General features: G+C 40.5%; 1 protein-coding gene across 1 annotated transcript in view; it reads right to left on the bottom strand.

Annotated features, from left to right (window-relative positions):
• UPF2 (UPF2 regulator of nonsense mediated mRNA decay) overlaps nt 1–20,000 on the bottom strand; it is a 120,325-nt gene that overhangs the window by 51,232 nt on the left and 49,093 nt on the right. Inside the window, exon 9 of the mRNA XM_030819306.1 lies at nt 7,727–7,835. Coding sequence (XP_030675166.1) covers nt 7,727–7,835 — 109 coding nt within the window. The remainder of the gene's footprint in view (nt 1–7,726; nt 7,836–20,000) is intronic.

Raw genomic sequence — 20,000 nt, 5'->3', positions numbered from 1 at the left:
GCTCACCGCAACCTCCGCCTCCAGGGTTCAAGTGATTCTCCTGCTTCAGCCTCCCAAGTAGCTGGGATTAAAGGCATGTGCCACCATGTCTGGCTAATTTTGTATTTTTAGTAGAGATGGGGTTTCTCCATATTGGTCAGGCTGGCCGAACTCCTGACCTCAGGTGATCCACCTGCCTCGGCCACCCAAAGTGCTGGGATTATAGGTGTGAGCCACTGCGCCTTGTCTTCACTCTCATTTCTTAAAACCTTATGATCAAAAATATGTCAAAACACTTCTGGATGAATTCACAATGTAATATTTTCTATATATTTGTAGTTCAGCAATGCCTCTTGTAAGATTTTACTTATATAATCAATCATCCATAGCAAAAATGTGGCTTGCAACTCTGCTAAAGACAACTAAAATTTAGATTAATTGAATAACAAAGTTCGTATACACTAATTAAAACTCTTCAGGCCGGGCACAGTGGCTCATGCCTATAATCCCAGCATTTTGGGAGTCCAAGGCAGGTGGATCACTTAAGGTCAGGAGTTTGAGATCAGCCTGGCCAACATGGTAAAACCCCGTCTCTGCTAAAAGTACAAAAATTGGCCAGGTATAGTGGCCTGTGCCTATAGTCCCAGTTACTTGGGAAGCTGAGGCAGGAGAATCACTTGAACCCAGAAGGCTAAGGTTACAGTGAGCCAAGATCGGGCCACTACACTCCACCCCAGGTAACAGAGCAAGACTCCGTCTCAAAAAAACAAAAACAAAAACAAAAAAACACTCTTCAGATATGTCAACATACATGAACTGTAAGGATTTCCTAATGCCTATCATTTACCACTTTCCTACAGAAAGAACCCTCTGTTCTAGTCAAGCTGGCCCCTCTAGAAGGGCCAAATAGATATTCACCCAAATAGAGATTTTCTATCCTCCGTAATTTGCTCACTTTGTTTTACATGAAGTTTATTCATTCATCAAACTTTTCTGAAAACCTGTAGGCTAAACATAAAATCAGTACTGACTCTATAAATAAGTAAATTTGTCTTGACATAAAACTGTCTTTTTTATTATTATACTTTAAGTTCTGGGGTGCATGTGCACAATGTGCAGGTTTGTTACATATGTATACATGTGCCATGTTGGTGTGCTGCACCCGTTAACTCGTCATTTACATTAGGTATATCTCCTACATTAGGGATATGCTATCCCTCCCACCTCCCTCCACCCCACGACAGGCCCCGGTGTGTGATGTTCCCCTCCCTGTGTCCAAGGGTTCTCATTGTTCAATTCCCACCTATGAGTGAGAACGTGCACTGCTTGGTTTTCTGTCCTTGCGATAGTTTGCTCAGAATGATGGTTTCCAGCTTCATCCATGTCCCTACAAAGGACACGAACTCATCCTTTTTTATGGCTGCATAGTATTCCATGGCGAATATGTGCCACATTTTCTTAATCCAGTCTATCACTGATGGGCATTTGGGTTGGTTCCAGGTCTTCGCTTTTGTGAATACTGCCACAATAAGCATACGTGTGCGTGTATCTTTATAACAGCATGACTTATAATCCTTTGGGTATATATCCAGTAATGGGATGGCTCGGTCAAATGGTATTTCTAGTTCTAGATCCTTGAGGAATCGCCACACTGTCTTCCACAATGGTTGAACTAGTTTACAGTCCCACCAACAGTGTAAAAGTGTTCCTATTTCTCCACATCCTCTCCAGCACCTGTTGTTTCCTGACTTTTTAATGATGGCCATTCTAACTGGTGTGAGATGGTATCTCATTGTGGTTTTGACTTGCATTTCTCTGATGGCCAGTGATGATGAGCATTTTTTCATTTGTCTGTTGGCTGCATAAATGTCTTCTTTTGAGAAGTGTCTGTTCATATCCTTTGCCCAATTTTTGACAGGGTTGTTTGATTTTTTCTTGTAAATTTGTTTAAGTTCTTTGTGGATTCTGGATATTAGCCCTTTGTTAGATGGGTAGATTGCAAAAATTTTCTCCCATTCTGTAGGTTGCCTGTTCACTCTGATGGTAGTTTCTTTTGATGTGCAGAAGCTCTTTAATTAGATTCCATATGTCAATTTTAGCTTTTGTTACCATTGCTTTTGGTGTTTTAGTCATGAAGTCCTTGTCCATGTCTGTGTCCTGAATGGTACTGTCTATCTAGGTTTTCTTCTAAGGTTTTTATGGTTTTAGGTCTAACATTTAAGTCTTTAATCCATCTTGAATTAATTTTTGTATAAGGTGTAAGGAAGGGATCCAGTTTCAGCTTTCTACATATGGTTAGTCAGTTTTCCCAGCACTATTTATTAAACAGAGAATCCTTTCCCCATTTCTTGTTTTTGTCAGATTTGTCAAAGATCAGATGGTTGTAGATGTGTGGTATTATTTCTGAGGGCTCTGTTCTGTTCCATTGGTCTATATCTCTGTTTTGGTACTAGTACTATGCTGTTTTGGTTACTGTAGCCTTGTAGTATAGTTTGAAGTCTGGTTGCACGATGCCTCCAGCTTTATTCTTTTTGCTTAGGATTGTCTTGGCAATGCGGGCTCTTTTTTGGTTCCATATCAAGTAGTTTTTCCCAATTCTGTGAAGTCATTTGTAGTTTGATGGGGATGGCATTGAATCTATCAATTACCTTGGGCAGTATGGCCATTTTCATGATATTGATTCTTCCTATCCATGAGCATGGAATGTTCTTCCATTTGTTTGTGTCCTCTTTTATTTCGTTGAGCAGTGGTTTGTAGTTCTCCTTGAAGAGGTCCTTCACGTCCCTTGTAAGTTGGATTCCTAGGTATTTTATTCTCTTTGAAGCAATTGTGAATGGGAGTTCACTCATGATTTGCCTCTCTGTTTGTTATTGGTGTATAGGAATGCTTGTGATTTCTGCACATTGATTTTGTATCCTGAGACTTTGCTAAGTTGCTTATCAGCTTAAGGACATTTTGGGCTGAGACGATGGGGTTTTCTAAATATACAATCATGTCATCTGCAAACAGGGACAATTTGACTTCCTCTTTTTCTAACTGAATACCCTTTATTTCTTTCTCCTGCCTGATTGCCCTGGCCAGAACTTCCAACACTATGTTGAATAGGAGTGGTGAGAGAGGGCATCCCTGTCTTGTGCCCGTTTTCAAAGGGAATGCTTCCAGTTTTTGCCCATTCAGTATGATATTGGCTGTGGGTTTGTCATAAATAGGTCTTACTATTTTGAGATACGTCTCATCAATACCTAATTTATTGAGAGTTTTGAGCATGACGGGCGTTGAATTTTGTCAAAGGCCTTTTCTGCATCTATTGAGATAATCATGTGGTTTTTATCTTTGGTTCTGTTTATATGATGGATTACGTTTATTGATTTGCATATGTTGAACCAGCCTTGCATCCCAGGGATGAAGCCCACTTGATCATGGTGGATAAGCTTTTTGATGTGCTGCTGGATTTAAAGAGTTTTAAAACTCTTTAAAAACTTTTGTGAAGCAGTGATCTCCAAAGTAGAGTGCATAAGACTATTTACCTACTTGGAGTAGGGAGGGGAAATTGAAAATTCTATTTATATATTTTATCTCACACATTTCTATTTGTTTTTGTATGGTTTATAATGCACAAAAATATTTGGTACAACTGCCAAGGTATATAATTTTGAAATAAATATACCTATAGTGGGGGTATGTAGTCAACTTATTTTAACAAATAAAGAAACGTAATCAAAAAGCTGGAAGATGATTAATATTTAAAATGTCAATGACTGTAATTTGCTTATGTTAAATAAAAGTTGTCTCCCCAGTCAGGCGTGTTGGCATGTGCCTGTAGTCCTAGTTACTTGGGAGGCTGAAACAGGAGGATCGCATGAGTCCAGAAGTTTGAGGCTGCACTGAGCTATGATCATGCCACTGCACTCCACCTTGGGTGACAGAGTAAGATACCATCTCTTAAAACAAAACAAAACAAAAAGTTGTCCCCTTCATCACTAAAGAAGTAGGCCATACTGAAACTTTAGAGAACACAGAAAATTAGAACGGAAAAGAATTCCTCATGTTCCCACCATCCAAAGACTGCTACATTAACATACTGATATGTAATTGTTTTCTCTTTTCTACTTTCTAAGCTTTTTAAGTGTTCGTTTATTATATGTAAGATTTTATATCTTGCTTTTGAAAAAAAGCACTTTCTGATATAAAAACTTTGTTGTTATCGTTGTTGTTTTTTGAGATGGAATTTCACTCTTGTTGCCCAGGCTGGAGTGCAGTGGTGCAATCTCAGCTCACCGTAACCTCCGCCTCCCGGGTTCAAGTGATTCTCCTGCCTCAGCCTCCTGAGTAGCTGGGATTACAGGCATGTGCCACCACGCCCGGCTACTTTTGTATTTTTTTTTTTTTTTTTTTTAGGGAGACGGAGTTTATCCATATTGGTCAGGCTGGTCTCGAACTCCCAACCTCAGGTGGTCCGCCCGCCTCGGCCTCCCAAAATGCTGGATTATAGGTGTGGGCCACCGCGCCCGGCCCTAAAAACGTTTTTGTAGACATCAATTCTAACGGCTCGCCATCATTTCAGCATTGTGATTAGATGGCCATTTTATTAATCCACTGTTGGGCTTTCAGATAATCAGTTTTCCCTATTAGAGTCATACTGTGAATCACGCTTTTTTGGTACATAGATTTGTTTACTTAGGACATGTCCTCATAGCTGTCCAGTGTGTGAATGCCTCTAGGGCTCTTGAAATCTAGTGCCAAAGAGCTTCACCAGATTCTCACCTGAAGTATCTGAGAATGTTGGTTCTCATTTCTATTACCTTTTCTAATCGTCAGTTAAATTAGCAAACCCATTGTTTCAACTAGAATTTCCTTAACTGCCAGTGACATTTCATACGGCTTTGTTAACCTGCTTTATTTCTCAGCCGAGGTTCTTAGGGGAAAAAACATATCAGACTGCAGAAATATACTGGATCTAGGTAGAAGACAGAGACAGGAAAAGCTCGTTAAAAATCTACTATCATAACTCCAGGTATGGAAATGAAAGACAGTGGCAGGAGGTATGAAGAGGAGATGCTAGATTTTAGTTGTTTTAGAAGACAGCATCAAATGAATTTAGTAAACAATGGCTCCTAAATGTCTAGGTGCAAAAGTAGAGGTATTTATCTCAGTAATTGGACAAAATACATTGTAAATTTACGTGGGAAATACAGAAGCAGATTCAAGGAAGTAAAAGACATTTATAAGAAGAAAATAATGAATTTGGTTTGGGGACCAATTTAGCTCAAAGTACATGAAAACTTGCTAAGTATTGTAAGAGAGATTCTGGCAAGATATGTATATTTGGGGTTGTTGAGAAATAGATGTGAATTAAAGGCCAGGTAAATGCATCCCATTAAAAAGGAGGCTGAAGGAAGAAAGCTGAGCCAATCCCAACAAAGACACTCAGCTAGGAAAAAAGGTGGAGGAGATTAAGAACAGTAACACAAGTAAGAACCAGGAGAGAATGGTGGTATAGAAGGTACAATTATTATTAAAATAATATTTATGTACAGGTGCTATGTGAGGAGCTACATGTGCATTATTTCATTTAATCCTTAAGAACAATCCTATTTTAAAAGATGCAATTAATAACCCCAGTTGGTAGACATGGAAACCAAGGTTTAGAACACTTGAGTAAGTTGGCCAAAGTTACGATGCTAGCACGTGGTGGAGCCAGAGGCAGGCTTCCTAAAAAACCGGAGAGTCCGGCAGTTGAGAGTCTGCAGAGACACCAACTAACAGGCAACTGGAAAAACACTGGTCTCTGCCAGGGTGCTGCTATGATGGTGAATCAAAGAGTAAATGTCAGGAGAAACAGAGACAAGTATACTGTAAACATTTCAATAAGAAGGAAATGAAATAGTTGTGGCGGGGGGAGGGGCGGGGGATGCTGAGAAAAGGTGTTTGTTGCTGTCACTTTGATTTAAGGATGTGAGTGGTGAACATGCTTCTGCCTAATAGAAAATCACTGGCAAAGTCTATAGATCCTGGAGGAAGTAGAAGGTGATCAAGTATGTAGAGTGCTCTTTCTTCTCTCCTCCGAGAGCACTGGTTCCCAAAGCGTGCTCCTGGAGTTCTGATATTCTTCCCTTGTAATGAAGCACTGCAACAGTACAATAAAAACGCCAATTCCCCAACTCTCACCCCCATTTTCAAATGAGAGAGTACATACAGACAGAATTTTCTTAATTTAAGTTTTTCATCAAAAGCACTAATTATGCTCGGTCCAGCAACTTGTGTTTTAATTTGGGGATTGACTGAGGGGTATAGGCATATAACCAATATAATAACTCATACTGTCCACTAGTAAAACAGTTCCTTCTTTGTACAACGGGATTAAACATATCAACAAGAATATCACGGCTTCTGATGTATCTGTCTCTGAACTAGCAGCATTTATCAAAGTGTGTTCTTTGAGGGGTTCCATATTCATGCCCCTCCAGGAGATTCACAGAGCACATTACCATATTAATGCTTTGAGAATTCTTACAACAAAACAAAACAAAACCATTTAACTTTATTAAGTTCAGTGTTTCCAACCTCTCTAAACATAGAAACCTTCCCTTACGTGCTACTACCTATGAAAATCTGAAAAACACTTTAGCAAAAGTTGGCCCAGAAAAATCTTAATCACAAATCTCATAATAACAAGAAGTGCTTACAGACCATTCTCCTCTGCAAGAGACTCTCTCTTTCCTTCGCACTCAAAGCACCCACTCTCCAATAATTCACTTGGCAATTCAGCATGCAATTCCTTACAGCTATTACATTTGAGGATTAATTTTTATTTAAACCTTGTGTCCTCAACTACATCGTGAGTTCCTGACCTCGGAATTGTGTCTGCTCTTCCGAGAGCTTGGCAATACTACTGACTGGTGCACAGTGAGTGAGAGAAAGCATGTGCGGACATTTCCCATTTTTATTTGCATTCTGAGCAACTTATGATAAAGCGAAGTTTTGTAAACACCACTTTTCCACTGGCTAACAACAACTGAATTTCATGTTTTTTTACAGTCTAACAATGTCCACTTTTAGTCACCTCTGGCGGTATCATTTCCCCACTATCAAGCCTGTATTTGAAGCAGAAGCACCTCTGTGAAATAAATGGGTAACATGCGTTGGGAAAACCACTAACAAATAGTTTGTTCATACTTCTAGGGTTAGAGAGGAAGGGAAGCCATCTGGTAACCGGCCCCTGTTATTTCCCAGGGTGACCTTTCAAAAACTCACCATGATCCAAGGTAAAATTTCTTAAGGCAAAATCAAAGAAACACAGGCTATGGCAGCACTCGCTAGTATCAGAGTATTGATGGAAACTTGCAGACGCCACACATTTGGACCCAAGCACCTAAAGAAGCATATTCTATGCGGCACCACACCCTGACTCATGGCGGCCAATGATGTTTCTTTTGGATACAACAGTGAAGGCTCTGGCTGTCTTGACCTTGGAGAATCATTTCTACCTTAGAAAAGCAAAAAGTGCTGTTCCTGAAATGGGGGAACAAGGTAGCAGCAACGGCTCACCTCCCAACCGGAATATCACTGATCAATTTCAAGCTTCGTTAAGTAAATCACATTTCAAAAATTTAGAATGCCGTAAATTCTAAACTGTTACACCACTATCAAATTTCAAGAATATGCTTACCAACAATTACATTCTTAAAGAATCCTCACTCAGTGTTTAAGAATAGATATATTACAAAATAAATGCTTAAATACATACATGAAATCTGAAATCCCCCCTCAGCATGGAACAAAGATCCTCTGCTACATCAGACATGCAGGGATGCAATGTAGCAACCAATCTTGCATAAAATGGTAGCAAATCCAACCTGCAAAAGTTATATGTGATATGTGTCAAAGGAAAGACATATCAAAAATAATTCATTTTAAAATTTAAACTTTTTCAGATGTATTCACACATTAAATGATCTTAAAACTCATAATCATACAGACATGCCTATTTATTGCCATCATAAAGAAGTGTTTGAAAATTCAATAAGCCTTCTAAAATTTTATTAATATTCTGGCATTTTCCATTCCATGAATTTATTGCACATCTGTAATTTTATTATGTAATTTTGATAAAATATGAAACACCACGCACAAAAAAAGTATGTTTTGACACGACTTAAATTTTTAATCACATAATTACTGAGTAACTGCATATTTACAAATCTGAAGGTAACTTCTTTAGGGCAAGACAAAATCCTTTAAAGCCATTTCCTTCATTTATCTCAGGGTAAGTTATTTGGAAACCTCAAGGTCTAAAGTAAAAAGGTAATCAATAGGCTGGGCGCGGTAGCTTACGCCTGTAATCCCGGCACTTTGGGAGCCCGAGGCAGGCAGATCATGAGGTAAGGAGATCGAGACTATCCTGGCTAACATGGTGAAACCCCGTCTCTACTAAAAATAAAAAAATTAGCCAGGTATGGTGGCAGGCGCCTGTAGTCATAGCTACTCGGGAGGCTGAGGCAGGAGAATTGCTTGAACCTGGGAGGTGGAAGTTGCAGTGAGCCCAGATCACGCCACTGCACTCCAGCGTGGGTGACAGAGCAAGACTCCATCAAATAAATAAATGAATGAATGAATGAATGAATGAATGGTACTCAAAAAGTGAAAAAGCCTCTACGAAGGCAAAACAATATTACAAAATCTAAATACTAATGTATGTATTTCACTCATTACAGAACCCACTCAGATTGTCATTCAGGATCTTAATTTGGACAGTAAATGGCAAATATGTGGCACTCACACTGCCACCCTCTTCCATTGTCAGAGCACTCTTTCCCATTACACAGGAATGATGCTCCAGAATCCTGCTTAGCACAGCACTCCAGGTGGCCACTACTAGTTGGGATCAACACACAAGCTAAAATTTATTTTCCATTTCTGCCATAGATATTATTTTGTAAAACCTGATTACTCAATGATTCAACACTCAGCAGATCAGACTCTGAAGATTAGAAGTAGTGAGGAACTGATAAAAGCAGATGAACTGACAGCAGGAAATAATGGAGTGACAGTGAGACAGGAAGCTAAAAACTATAAAATTACAAGAGCTTAAAAATTATGACAGCTTGAAACCAATTAGAACAGAAACAAATAATCATACAAGTCTTAATTATTGCTGAGTGGAGGCTGGGCACGGTGGCTCACGCCTGTAATCCCAGCACTTTGGGAGGCTGAGGCAGGCAGATCACCTGAGACCAGGAGTTTGAGACCAGCCTGGCCAATATGGTGAAACCCCATCTCTACTAAAAATATAAAAATTAGCCGGGTGTGGTGGCAGGTGCCTGTAATCCCAGCTACTCGGGAGACTGAGGCAGGAGAATTACTTGAACCCAGGAGGCAGAGGTTGTAGTGAGCTGAGATCGCACCATTGCAATCAAGCCTGGGCAACAAGAGCGAAACTCCATCTCAAAAAAAGATTATTGCTGAGTACATCACTGTACCATACAATAATATATGAAAATGTTTGATCATCAGGAAAAAAACCGCATAATTCGATCTGGAAAGCTCCCCAGATGGATACATTAACCCTTAGCTAAAGGGACACAGTGAAAAAAGAAGGATGGAAATAAATTTGAAAGGTATGGTTAGGCTGGGCATGGTGGCCAGTAATCCCAGCACTTTGGGAGGCTGAGGCAGGCGGATCACCTGAGGTCAAGAGTTCAAGACCAGCCTGGCCAACATGGTGAAACCCCCATCTCTACTAAAAATACAAAATTTAGCTGGGTGCAGTCGCGCCTGCCTGTAATCCCAGCTACTCGGGCCTGGGAGGTGGAGGATGCAGTGAGCCAAGTCCATGCCACCGCACTCCAGTCTGGGCCACAGAGTGAGACTTTGTCTCAAAAAAATTAAAAAAAAAAATTGAAATAAAGAAGAAAGATATGGTTAAAGGGAGGAAACTGGCTAAATGCATACCTAAAAGCCTCAAAAACATGGTACTCCTCAAAAACTTGGGCTATTAAAATTTCTAAGCAGATTAGCTTTTACTAATGTGCTGGGCCCTGTCCTAGGCCTCTTATATATATAACTCAACTTGTTAAACCTAATAACCACTCTATAAGGTGGATATTACACTCATCGTTGCAGAAATAAGGGAACAGATGCTGAGAGAAGTCGTCAATATGATAGCTTTGTAGTAATACCGCAATAATTTTTTAAAACAAATCATATCTTTCTTTAAAGAAACAGCGAAAACTACAATCCATTATATAAAAACATTTAATGATAAAATTTAAATGTTTATTTAAAATATTTTTAAGGTTTTATCAATTAAAGTCTACGCTGCTGTCACATGGAAAATGCACATAAGTAGGTCCCACCACTAAAGATATTACAAAAATAAGGTTTTCTTGTAAGGTACTCTTTTTTTTTTTTTGAGACGGAGTCTCGCTCTGTCGCCCAGGCTGGAGTGGAGTGCAGTGGCGCAATCTCGGCTCACTGCAACCTCCACCTCCTGGGTTCTTTCTTAAAAGGCTAAAAATACTCAGTTAAGTTTCCTAGTCTTATTCTATTTAAGATGAAATTAATTGATAACTTTTTTTTTTTTTTGAGACAGAGTTTCGTTCTTGCTGCCCAGGCTGGAGTGCAATGGCGCGATCTTGGCTCACCACAACCTCCGCCTCCCGGGTTCAAGCAATTCTCCTGCCTCAGCCTCCTGAGTAGCTGGGATTACAGGTATGCGCCACCACACCCAGCTAATTGCGTATTTTTATTAGAGATGGGGTTTCTCCATGTTGGCCAGGGTGGTCTCAAATCCTGACTTCAGGTGACCTGCCACCTTGGCCTCCCAAAGTGCTGGGATTACAGGCGTGAGCCAGTGTGCCCGGTCAATTAGTAACTTTTAATGCTTTCTTCCATGATTACTGTTCTATGTGGGTATTTTATCTTGAATGAATTTTGAAAATGTGTATATTTTTCAAAAAATTATGTTTCACTGAGATTTTCAAGTGGTTTTAAAATATTTTAAGCATATCATCTGCTCATTTCTTAAACTTTTTAATGTGCTTTTTCTTTAAAATATATTTTCTACACACTTCTCTATTTTGATTTTTCCAAGAACCGATGTTGAATTTCTAAAACTTTCATCTTAGTTGTCTTTTTCAATGTATTTTTCAACAAAGTTTGAGATAAAACACATCAAATATTCTTAAACTATGTCATTTCACTTTTTCTTCTTTTTTCCTTCCTCGTGCTACCTAGTCTGTTTCACTTTTCTTCTACTTGTTGGTCTGTCCCTTGCACTTCACTTCATTTTCTTCTTCTAAGTAGCCCAATCTACTCTGAGATTTGTTCTGAGTCCCCCACAAAAAGGCAGATATAGCCATCTTTTTCTTAAGAGACGGAGTCTCACTCTGTTGCCCAGGCTGGAGAACAGTGGCAGGATTTCAGCTCATTGCAATCCCCACCTCCCAGGTTCAAGTGATTCTCCTGCCTCAGCCTCCCGAGTAGCTGGAACTACAGGGACCTGCCACCATGCCTGGCTAATTTTTGTGTTTTTAGTAGAGACAGGGTTTCAACATGTTGGCCAGGCTGATCTCGAACTCCTGACCTCAAGTGATGCACCCGCCTCAGCCTCCCACAGTGCTAGGATTACAGGCGGGAGCCACCGCGCCCGGTCCAGCTATGCATTTTAAAGCAAGACAGTTTTGTGCTACCTGTTCAGGCACAGATTAGTGAAGTAACAACACAGGAAAATGCTTTCAGCTTTAATAGGGATTTTTAAAATGAGTTAAGGAAGTTATGAGTTAAAGAGTTATGGAAGTAAAGTTAGATACTCCATTTTCTGGGTAATCCTCTACCCCTATAAAAAGGATAGTTGATACAAAATATCACCCTTCCCTATTTAAATCTTGAAGTCCTGCGTCTGTTCATCCATTACTTCACAAAATAAAATCCTTTATGTTGTAAATAATCAATTATACAGTTGTTCAATGCTACTCCTGCTTAAGAATGCTTTCTGCTGGCCGGATGCAGTGGCTCACGCCTGTAATCCCAGCACTTTGGGAGGCCGAGGCTGGCGGATCACGAGGTCAGGAGATAGAGACCATCCTGGCTAACACGGTGAAACCCCGTCTCTACTAAAAACACAAAAAATTAGCCGGGCGTGGCGGGCGCCTGTAGTCCCAGCTACTCGGGAGGCTGAGGCAGGAGAATGGCGTGAACCTGGGAGGCGGAGCTTGCGCCACTGCACTCCAGCCTGGGCGACACAGCGAGACTCCGTCTCCCCCCCAAAAAAAAGAATGCTTTCTGCGTGTTCTGCCTTCCAAAGGGCACACAAGCTCAAAAAGGGGATGGAGTGCAAAATGTCACATCAGTCACATGAAAGTTATTAATAACACAAAATAAAATATTTTCATCAACATAAACTGCAAATTTGTGCTAAAATTTAAGCTAGATGGCTATTTCATCTAATTTGAGTGTTCTGAAAAAGCAACTGAAAAATACTTAGATCCTTCCTTTGAAAACGGAATTCTATAATCTTATAAGATGGTGGCAATTACGTTTACCAACAGTGAGCCACTTTAAAAGAATGCTATTTTCCCTTAAATAATAAAATCTTGTTTATGTTTTTAAGGTCTCCTGAATCACACATTTAAGTATCCTACTAGCAGTTAATGATTATCAAGTTAGTAAACAGTCACTAAACTACAAGTAAGCAGAAACAACAAGAATGCAGAAACACACAAATACTTTTGTTATTGAGAAGGAAAGAAGAAATTCTTATGAGTTTTTATCACCTAATCAACTGGCTTTCTAAAAGAAATGTCTAGCTCTCTTTTTCTCTTTTAAATCTAAAGAATTTGACTGTTGAAAGCTATTTAATTTTCTCTGTGCTCAAAAATGCCTGGAAAAAAATGAATGTGAAAGAACGCTGTTATGGTTCAATTAAAGAATACAAAGGATTTCATAGGAAACACTAAAGCAGAAGATGATTCCTAAAAAATGAAATATAATAAACAAAAGACTGAGGTCATTTACTCTGAAATCGACAACCGAATGCCCTGTTGACTTTTCCACAGTGCTGTTGTTTCCAACACAACAGCGCCACCAAGTGGTGCAACATACTAACAGATTTCACGAAAACATTCATAGTTCTAAATTCAGTGAAGGAGGAGGTCCAATCAGAAAATCTCTTACAAAAAGTCCAGCAAATTCTCCTAAAAGCTAGATAGGAAAAAGCTGTTCAAGAATCAAGGGCAGGCCGGGCGCGGTGGCTCACGCTTGTAATCCCAGCATTTTGGGAGGCCGAGGCGGGCGGATCACGAGGTCAGGAGATCGAGACCACGGTGAAACCCCGTCTCTACTAAAAATACAAAAAATTAGCCGGGCGTGGTGGCGGGCGCCTGTAGTCCCAGCTACTCGGAGAGGCTGAGCCAGGAGAATGGCGTGAACCCGGGAGGCGGAGCTTGCAGTGAGCCGAGATTGCGCCACTGCACTCCAGCCTGGGCGACAGAGCGAGACTCGTCTCCAAAATAAAAAAAAAAGAATCAAGGGCAGCACTTCACCTCTGAAGAGTATTCTGTTTACATTAATCTAAAGAGCCAACACTTGGCTAAAACAATACCAAGTGCATCTATACTTTAAACATAAGGAAAGAAGAGATTCTTACATACTTTCCTTGATATTGATTGACTTTAAACTTAAATTTTGGCTTAGGTGAGGGGCCTTCTGGGGTGCTGGGAATCTCATATATCTTGATCTGAGTGATGGACACATATGTATACTTTAGATATAAACACCTCAGGAAGAATAGTTAGTGGAGGCTGGGTTTAATACCTAGGTGATGGGATGATCTGTGCAGCAAACCACCATGTTACATGTTTACCTATGCAACAAACCTGCACATCCTGCACATGGACCCTGAACTTAAACTTTAAAAGTTGAAGACAAAAAAAGATATAAACACTTAATGTGACATCTCGTTTAGTTGTGTGTATAGCTATGTTATAAATTACCTATAAAATAAAATGCAAATATCTAAGGGGATTCCTACATCTCAGTGGAGTCCAAATTAATAGGCTAAGAGAGGCTGGGCACGGAGGCTCCTGCCTGTAATCCCAGCACTTTGGGAGGCCAAGGTGGGTGGATCATTTGAGGTCAGGAGTTCATGACCAGCCTGGCCAACATGGTGAAACCCCATCTCTACTAAAAAAATATATAAAAATTAGCCAGGAGTGGTGGTGCATGCCTGTAGTCCCAGCTACTTGGGAGGCTGAGGCGGGAGAATCACTTAAGCCCAGGAGGCGGAGGTTGCAGTGAGCTGAGATCACACCACTGCACTCCAGCCTGGGCGATAGAGCAAGACCCCGTCTCAAAAAAAAAAAAAAAAATGCTAAAGGATATAATGATAGTGTTTTGAGATTTTGTTCATCATTTATTTAATGAAGGAAGAATGCAACTGAAAGTTAAAACACTGCTTCAGATCAAACCTTTAAGAACTATAAAGATGAACTACATCAAACTTTAAAAACTGTGCTGCAAATTATACTACCAAGCAAGTGAAAAGACAACTCAGAAGATGGGAGAAAATACTTCCAAATTATGTATCTGATAAGAGATGTGTGCCCAGAATATATAAGTAACTCTTACAACTCATTCATAAAAAGACAAATACAATTTTAAAGGGACAAATGCTGTGAATAGATACTTCTCCAAAGAAGATATTCAAATGTCCACTAAGCACATGAAAATATGCTCAAGGTCATATGTCATTAGGGAAATATAGTCATCCCTAGGTATCCGTGAGGGACTGGTTCCAGGAACTACTACCCCCACTCAAAAGATATCAAATTACTTAAAATGCCTAACACAATATAAATGCTATATAAATAGTTGTTATGCTGTGTTTATTTTTGTAATTTTCTTAGAGACAGTCTCGCTGTCACCCAGGCTGGAGTGCAGTGGTGAGATCAGAGCGCACGAACTTCGAATTCCTGGGCTCAACTGATCCTCCCACCTTAGCCTCCCAAGTAGATGGGACTACAGGCACATGCCACTATGCCTGGCTTATTTTATTTTTTGTAGAGGATGGGGTCTCACTATGTTGTCTAGGCTGGTCTCAAACTCCTGGCTTCAAGCCATCCTCCTGCCTTGGTCTCCTAAAGTGTTGGGATTACAGAAGGGAGGAAGGAGCATGCCACAGAGAGGAGGACGAGCATCTGACAAAAGGAGTCCAAACAGGCTGGGTCGGTATGGGTGCAGGACGAGGCCTGGATGCCAAAAGGTGATAGTATTTCCTTGCCCCCTCTCCCAAAGTGTTCCAGCCTGCCCCAAGTGCCAAAGACTCGAAGTAACTTGCTACCTCCAATACCACTTCACTGCCTACCCAGGAGAATATCCCAGCCTGCTTACTCTACACTCAACTCTCTTTACTCCCCTTATCTCCCCGCTTGCGGGCTATCAGTCATCACTATCACTCAAAGGATAGAAAAAGCTGTGTGAAGATATGGGGTCTGGAAGAATCAGAAATGGGATGACAGGGAATTGATTGGCACTTGATTACTATCTTTCTACTCCAGGCTCCCTAGGGATCAAGATGTCCCCCTCAGGGATAAGCCAAATCCTGCAGGTAGGGTAGAAATGCACCTGGGAGTGAAGGACAAAATAAGACCTTCAAAATGAAAGGCTTTTCTGATCAGTAATAATATACAGCCAACCAGGAAATGTCAACCTGGTCCAAGTCCCTCCCTATTACCTCATTTTACAGATCTGTAAACAGAGGCCTTGGCTTTCCAAATCCCACAGTAATGAACTTTAAAAAGATTGAGAAAGTTTAAACACTGAAAAGACTACACAGAGTACTATTAACACAAGAAATGTATAAAAATTAGAAATCTACTTGAACAAATTATAGCTCAATTGATTAAAATCTATATAAAATATAAAAATATGCCAGGCATGGTGGCACATGCCTGTAATCCTAGCTACTCAGGAGGCAGAAGCAGGACTGCTTGAGGCCAGGAGTTCAAGAGCAGCCTGGGCAACACAGCAAGACCTTGTCTCTTAAAAAAATAGATAAATAGAAATGTAAAGAGTAACAGTCAAAGCTATGTATAAATAACATCCTTCAAAAGATTGTCCTCTACCAGCCAAACCATGAGTATTTCTTTTATTGTTTTCAACAAGATAACTCACTAGAGAAATATTAACACAAGTCTACTGACTGAAAACAAATCCCTGTGAGTATTTCCATGGCAAGGGACACAATGTTACCCCAATGCTTCACATGCTTCCCTACATTTTCTAAATGCTCTTGTCCTAGACAATAGGCTAAGAATAAAAATGGCATGGCACTTCTTGTCCAAAGTATCTAGGACTAAGCTGAGCTCACACGCTTGCCTCCCATAGCACGGCCATCTAGAAGCCATGCTAGTGACGTAGATAAAAGTGGTCTGGATCCTTGAGTCACCTCCTGAAAGGGTACTCTAGGGAGCCCACCAAACCCAGAGGACTTCGAAAACCTCAGATTTCGGAGGTTTGTTGTTCCTCCAACATCCCTAACCTATCCTGGCTTATCCATTTTCTCAGGAAAAGTAATGGCCCACACCAATAAAGCTGAAAATAGTTTTTCAGGCCGGGCGAGATGGCTCATGCCTATAATCCCAGCACTTTGGGAGGCCAAGGTGGGCGGATCATGAGGTCAGGAGATCGAGACCATCCTGGCTAACACGAGGAAACCCCGTCTCTACTAAAAATACAAAAAAATTGGCTGGGCGTGGTGGTGGGCGCCTGTAGTCTCAGGTACTTGGGAGGCTGAGGCAGGAGAATGGCGTGAACCCAGGAGGCAGAACTTGCAGTGAGCTGAGATCGCGCCACTGCACTCCAGCCTGGGCGACAGAGTGAGACTCTGTCTCAAAAAAAAAAAAAAAAAAAAAAAAATAGTTTTTCAGTTATAGGAAGCTAGAATGATATTAACGTAAGAAAACACGAACTTCGAAAAAAAAGTCTGACTGAAGCCACCCAATCTGTCCAGATTTGCTTCAAGCTACATTATAGCAGGATACGCAAATGAAAAGAAAAGGGAAAGCTGGCCCAAACAGGGCAGATCTTCAAATATGCAATCAACATGCTTCTTTCAATGATAAACACATATTGTTTCTCTATAGTTTGACCACTTATCCTCAAGTTCTACCTTTCAATGATAAACCCATATTCCTGACATACAACAAACGCTTAGCATCTGGAAAGGCAGGGCAAAGACTGAGCAAAAGCTCCATGAGGAAATGCAATGCCCATGCAGAACAGGGAAATGGCCCCCAAAGCAACCAACATCAGAAACAACAGCAAAAATATGTCCTTAAAAAGGGTTAGGAGGCCGAGGCAGGTGGATCACAAGTTCAGGAGATAAAGACCATCCTGGCTAACAAGGTGAAACCCCATCTCTACTAAAAATACAAAAAATTAGCCAGGCGTGATGGTGGGCGCCTGTAGTCCCAGCTACTCGGGAGGCTGAGGCAGGAGAATGGCGTGAACCTGGGAGGCGGAGCTTGCAGTGAGCCGAGATCACACCACTGCACTCCAGCCTGGGTGACAGAGCAAGACTCTGTCTCAAAAAAAAAAAAAAAAAAAGGAAACCTGTTGGCCGGGTCCGGTGGCTCATGCCTGTAATCCCAGCACTTTGGGAGGCCGAGGTGGGCAGATCACTAGGTCAGGAGATCCAGACCATCCTGGCTAACATGGTGAAACCCTGTCTCTACTAAAAATACAAAATATTAGCTGGGCGTGGTGGCGGGCACCTGTAGTGTCAGCTACTCAGGAGGCTGAGGCAGGAGAATGGCGTGAACCCAGGAGGCGGAGCTTGCAGTGAGCCAAGATCGGGCCACTGCACTCCAGCCTGGGTGACGGAGCGAGACTCCATCTCAAAAAAAAAAAAAAGGAAACTTGTTAATAACAAAGCTGAGCAAATCTAACTCATGATACGTAATAAAAAGAGGGTAAGTACAGCATCAATGCAAAGGTACTGTCAATTTTTTTAAATTAAAAAAATAAGAAAGAGAAGAACAAATTCCTCAAAACCTACCAAGCAAAATTCTCCAGAAACATACTGCCATGAAATATATGAAAATTCTGGCCAGTTTTCCACGCATTTTTTAAAAAACTGAATGAACTGAAAGAAGAAATGAGAAAAACAGTAGTAGAGGGAAGACTTTGCAGAATGCTGAGTAAGAAAAAGACAACACTGAAAAAAGCGATTGGTAAGAATAAAATAGCCAGAAAACAACCAAAGCACAGTCAACATATGCATCATTGGGGTACCTAAAAAAGAAAGCCAAAACAAGAGAACAGAACTAGTATTTAAATATATTTGAGGAAAAAAATAAATAAATAAAATTCCCTGAATTTTTCAATATGAAAATGGAAAGGGCATGAAGAAGGACCCAGAATAAGCAACACCAAGAACTATCTATCCCAGGAAAGTTACTGGATTTACTTGATTAATTAGAGAAAAAATTACTTGGGCAGCCATTTAAATGACCAAGTCAATTTTAAGAGAGGAAAAAAAAAAAGGCCAGATGGCCTAGATTTCAACACAATAATGGCAAATGCCAAATTACTATTGAGTGACACCTACACAATATTTAGTGTTAAAAGGAATGAGCTGTGGATTCTCCACTATTACCAGTCAAGCAGCCATTCAAGTAACATAGCCCCAATTCTGAACATAGAGAAATTCAAGGCATATTTTTCCCCAAGAACACCTTTTGAGAAAACTATTAGAAAATGAACTTCAGGCCAGGTGCAGTGGCTCTCACCTGTAATCCCAGCACTTTGGGAGGCTGAGGTGGGTGGATCACCTGAGTTCCGGGGTTTGAAACCAGCCTGGCCAACATGATGAAACCCTGTCTCTACCAAAAATACAAAGATTAGCTGGGCGTGGTGGTGGGCGCCTGTAATCCCAGCTGCTCAGGAGGCTGAGGCAGAAGAATCGCTTGAACTGGAGGCAGAGGTTGCAGTGAGCCAAGATCGTGCCACTGCACTCCAGCATGGGCAATAGAGCAAAACTCAGTCTCAAAAAAAAAATGAAAACGAACTTCAGCAAATAAGGGCATTAGAGCAAGAAATTTTAACATAAATGTTTTATTCCCTATCGGGATATGTCATCAATATAAAAATAAGTGAGGGGGGATGGAAAAGCAGACAGGAAGTCAGGTATGCTGCTTGCCTGCTTATAATGCTGAAAGTTAAATATCACTCAAATACAAGAATAAGTACATTTAAGAGTAAAAAGGAAAATATTAAGGAAGAAAACATTATTAACTAATATCAGATGAGTGACTAAAGAGAGTAAGAAAAGAAGACACCACAAACTAATCTTACCACTGCTCATGGTAGGAAACAACAGAGGCTGTCTAAATAAATAATCGCTAAGCAAACTTACAATCATAAAGTACTAAAATAATCATGCAAACCTTTCTAAAACCAAGAAACACACACTCATGCACGCACACTAAATTAAAAAATATAAAAGACCACTTAATGAAAGACTTTTGGGAATTAAACCAAAAAGGAAAATATTACAGAACTCAAGCCAAACATAAATAGCCTAAATTACTTTCATTAAAAGAAACATACTTTCAGAATATGTCTGAGAGTAAAATTCAATTCAATTGTACATAAAAGAGACTCAACTAAAATAAAATGATTCTGAAAGATGGAATATAAAATAAAGGGCACAGGTATACCAAACCAAATGCAAATAAAAAGAAAGCGGCGCAGGTGGCTCACACTTGTAATCCCAGCATTTTGGGAGGCCAAGGCGAGTGAATCACTTGTGATCAGGAGTTCAAGACCAGCCTGGTTAACATGGTGAAACCCCGTTTCTACTAAAACTACAAAAAATTACCCGGGCGTGGTGGTACACGCGTGAAACCCCAGTTATGTGCAAGGCTTAGGCGGAAGAATCACTTGGACCCAGGAGGTGGAGGTTGCAGTGAGCAGAGATCACACCACTGCACTCCAGCTTCGGTGACAGAGTGAGACTCCAC

Source organism: Nomascus leucogenys, chromosome 9, assembly GCF_006542625.1.
Source record: "Nomascus leucogenys isolate Asia chromosome 9, Asia_NLE_v1, whole genome shotgun sequence".
Lineage (NCBI taxonomy): Eukaryota > Metazoa > Chordata > Mammalia > Primates > Hylobatidae > Nomascus > Nomascus leucogenys.
This window is presented reverse-complemented; position numbering and strand designations above follow the sequence as displayed.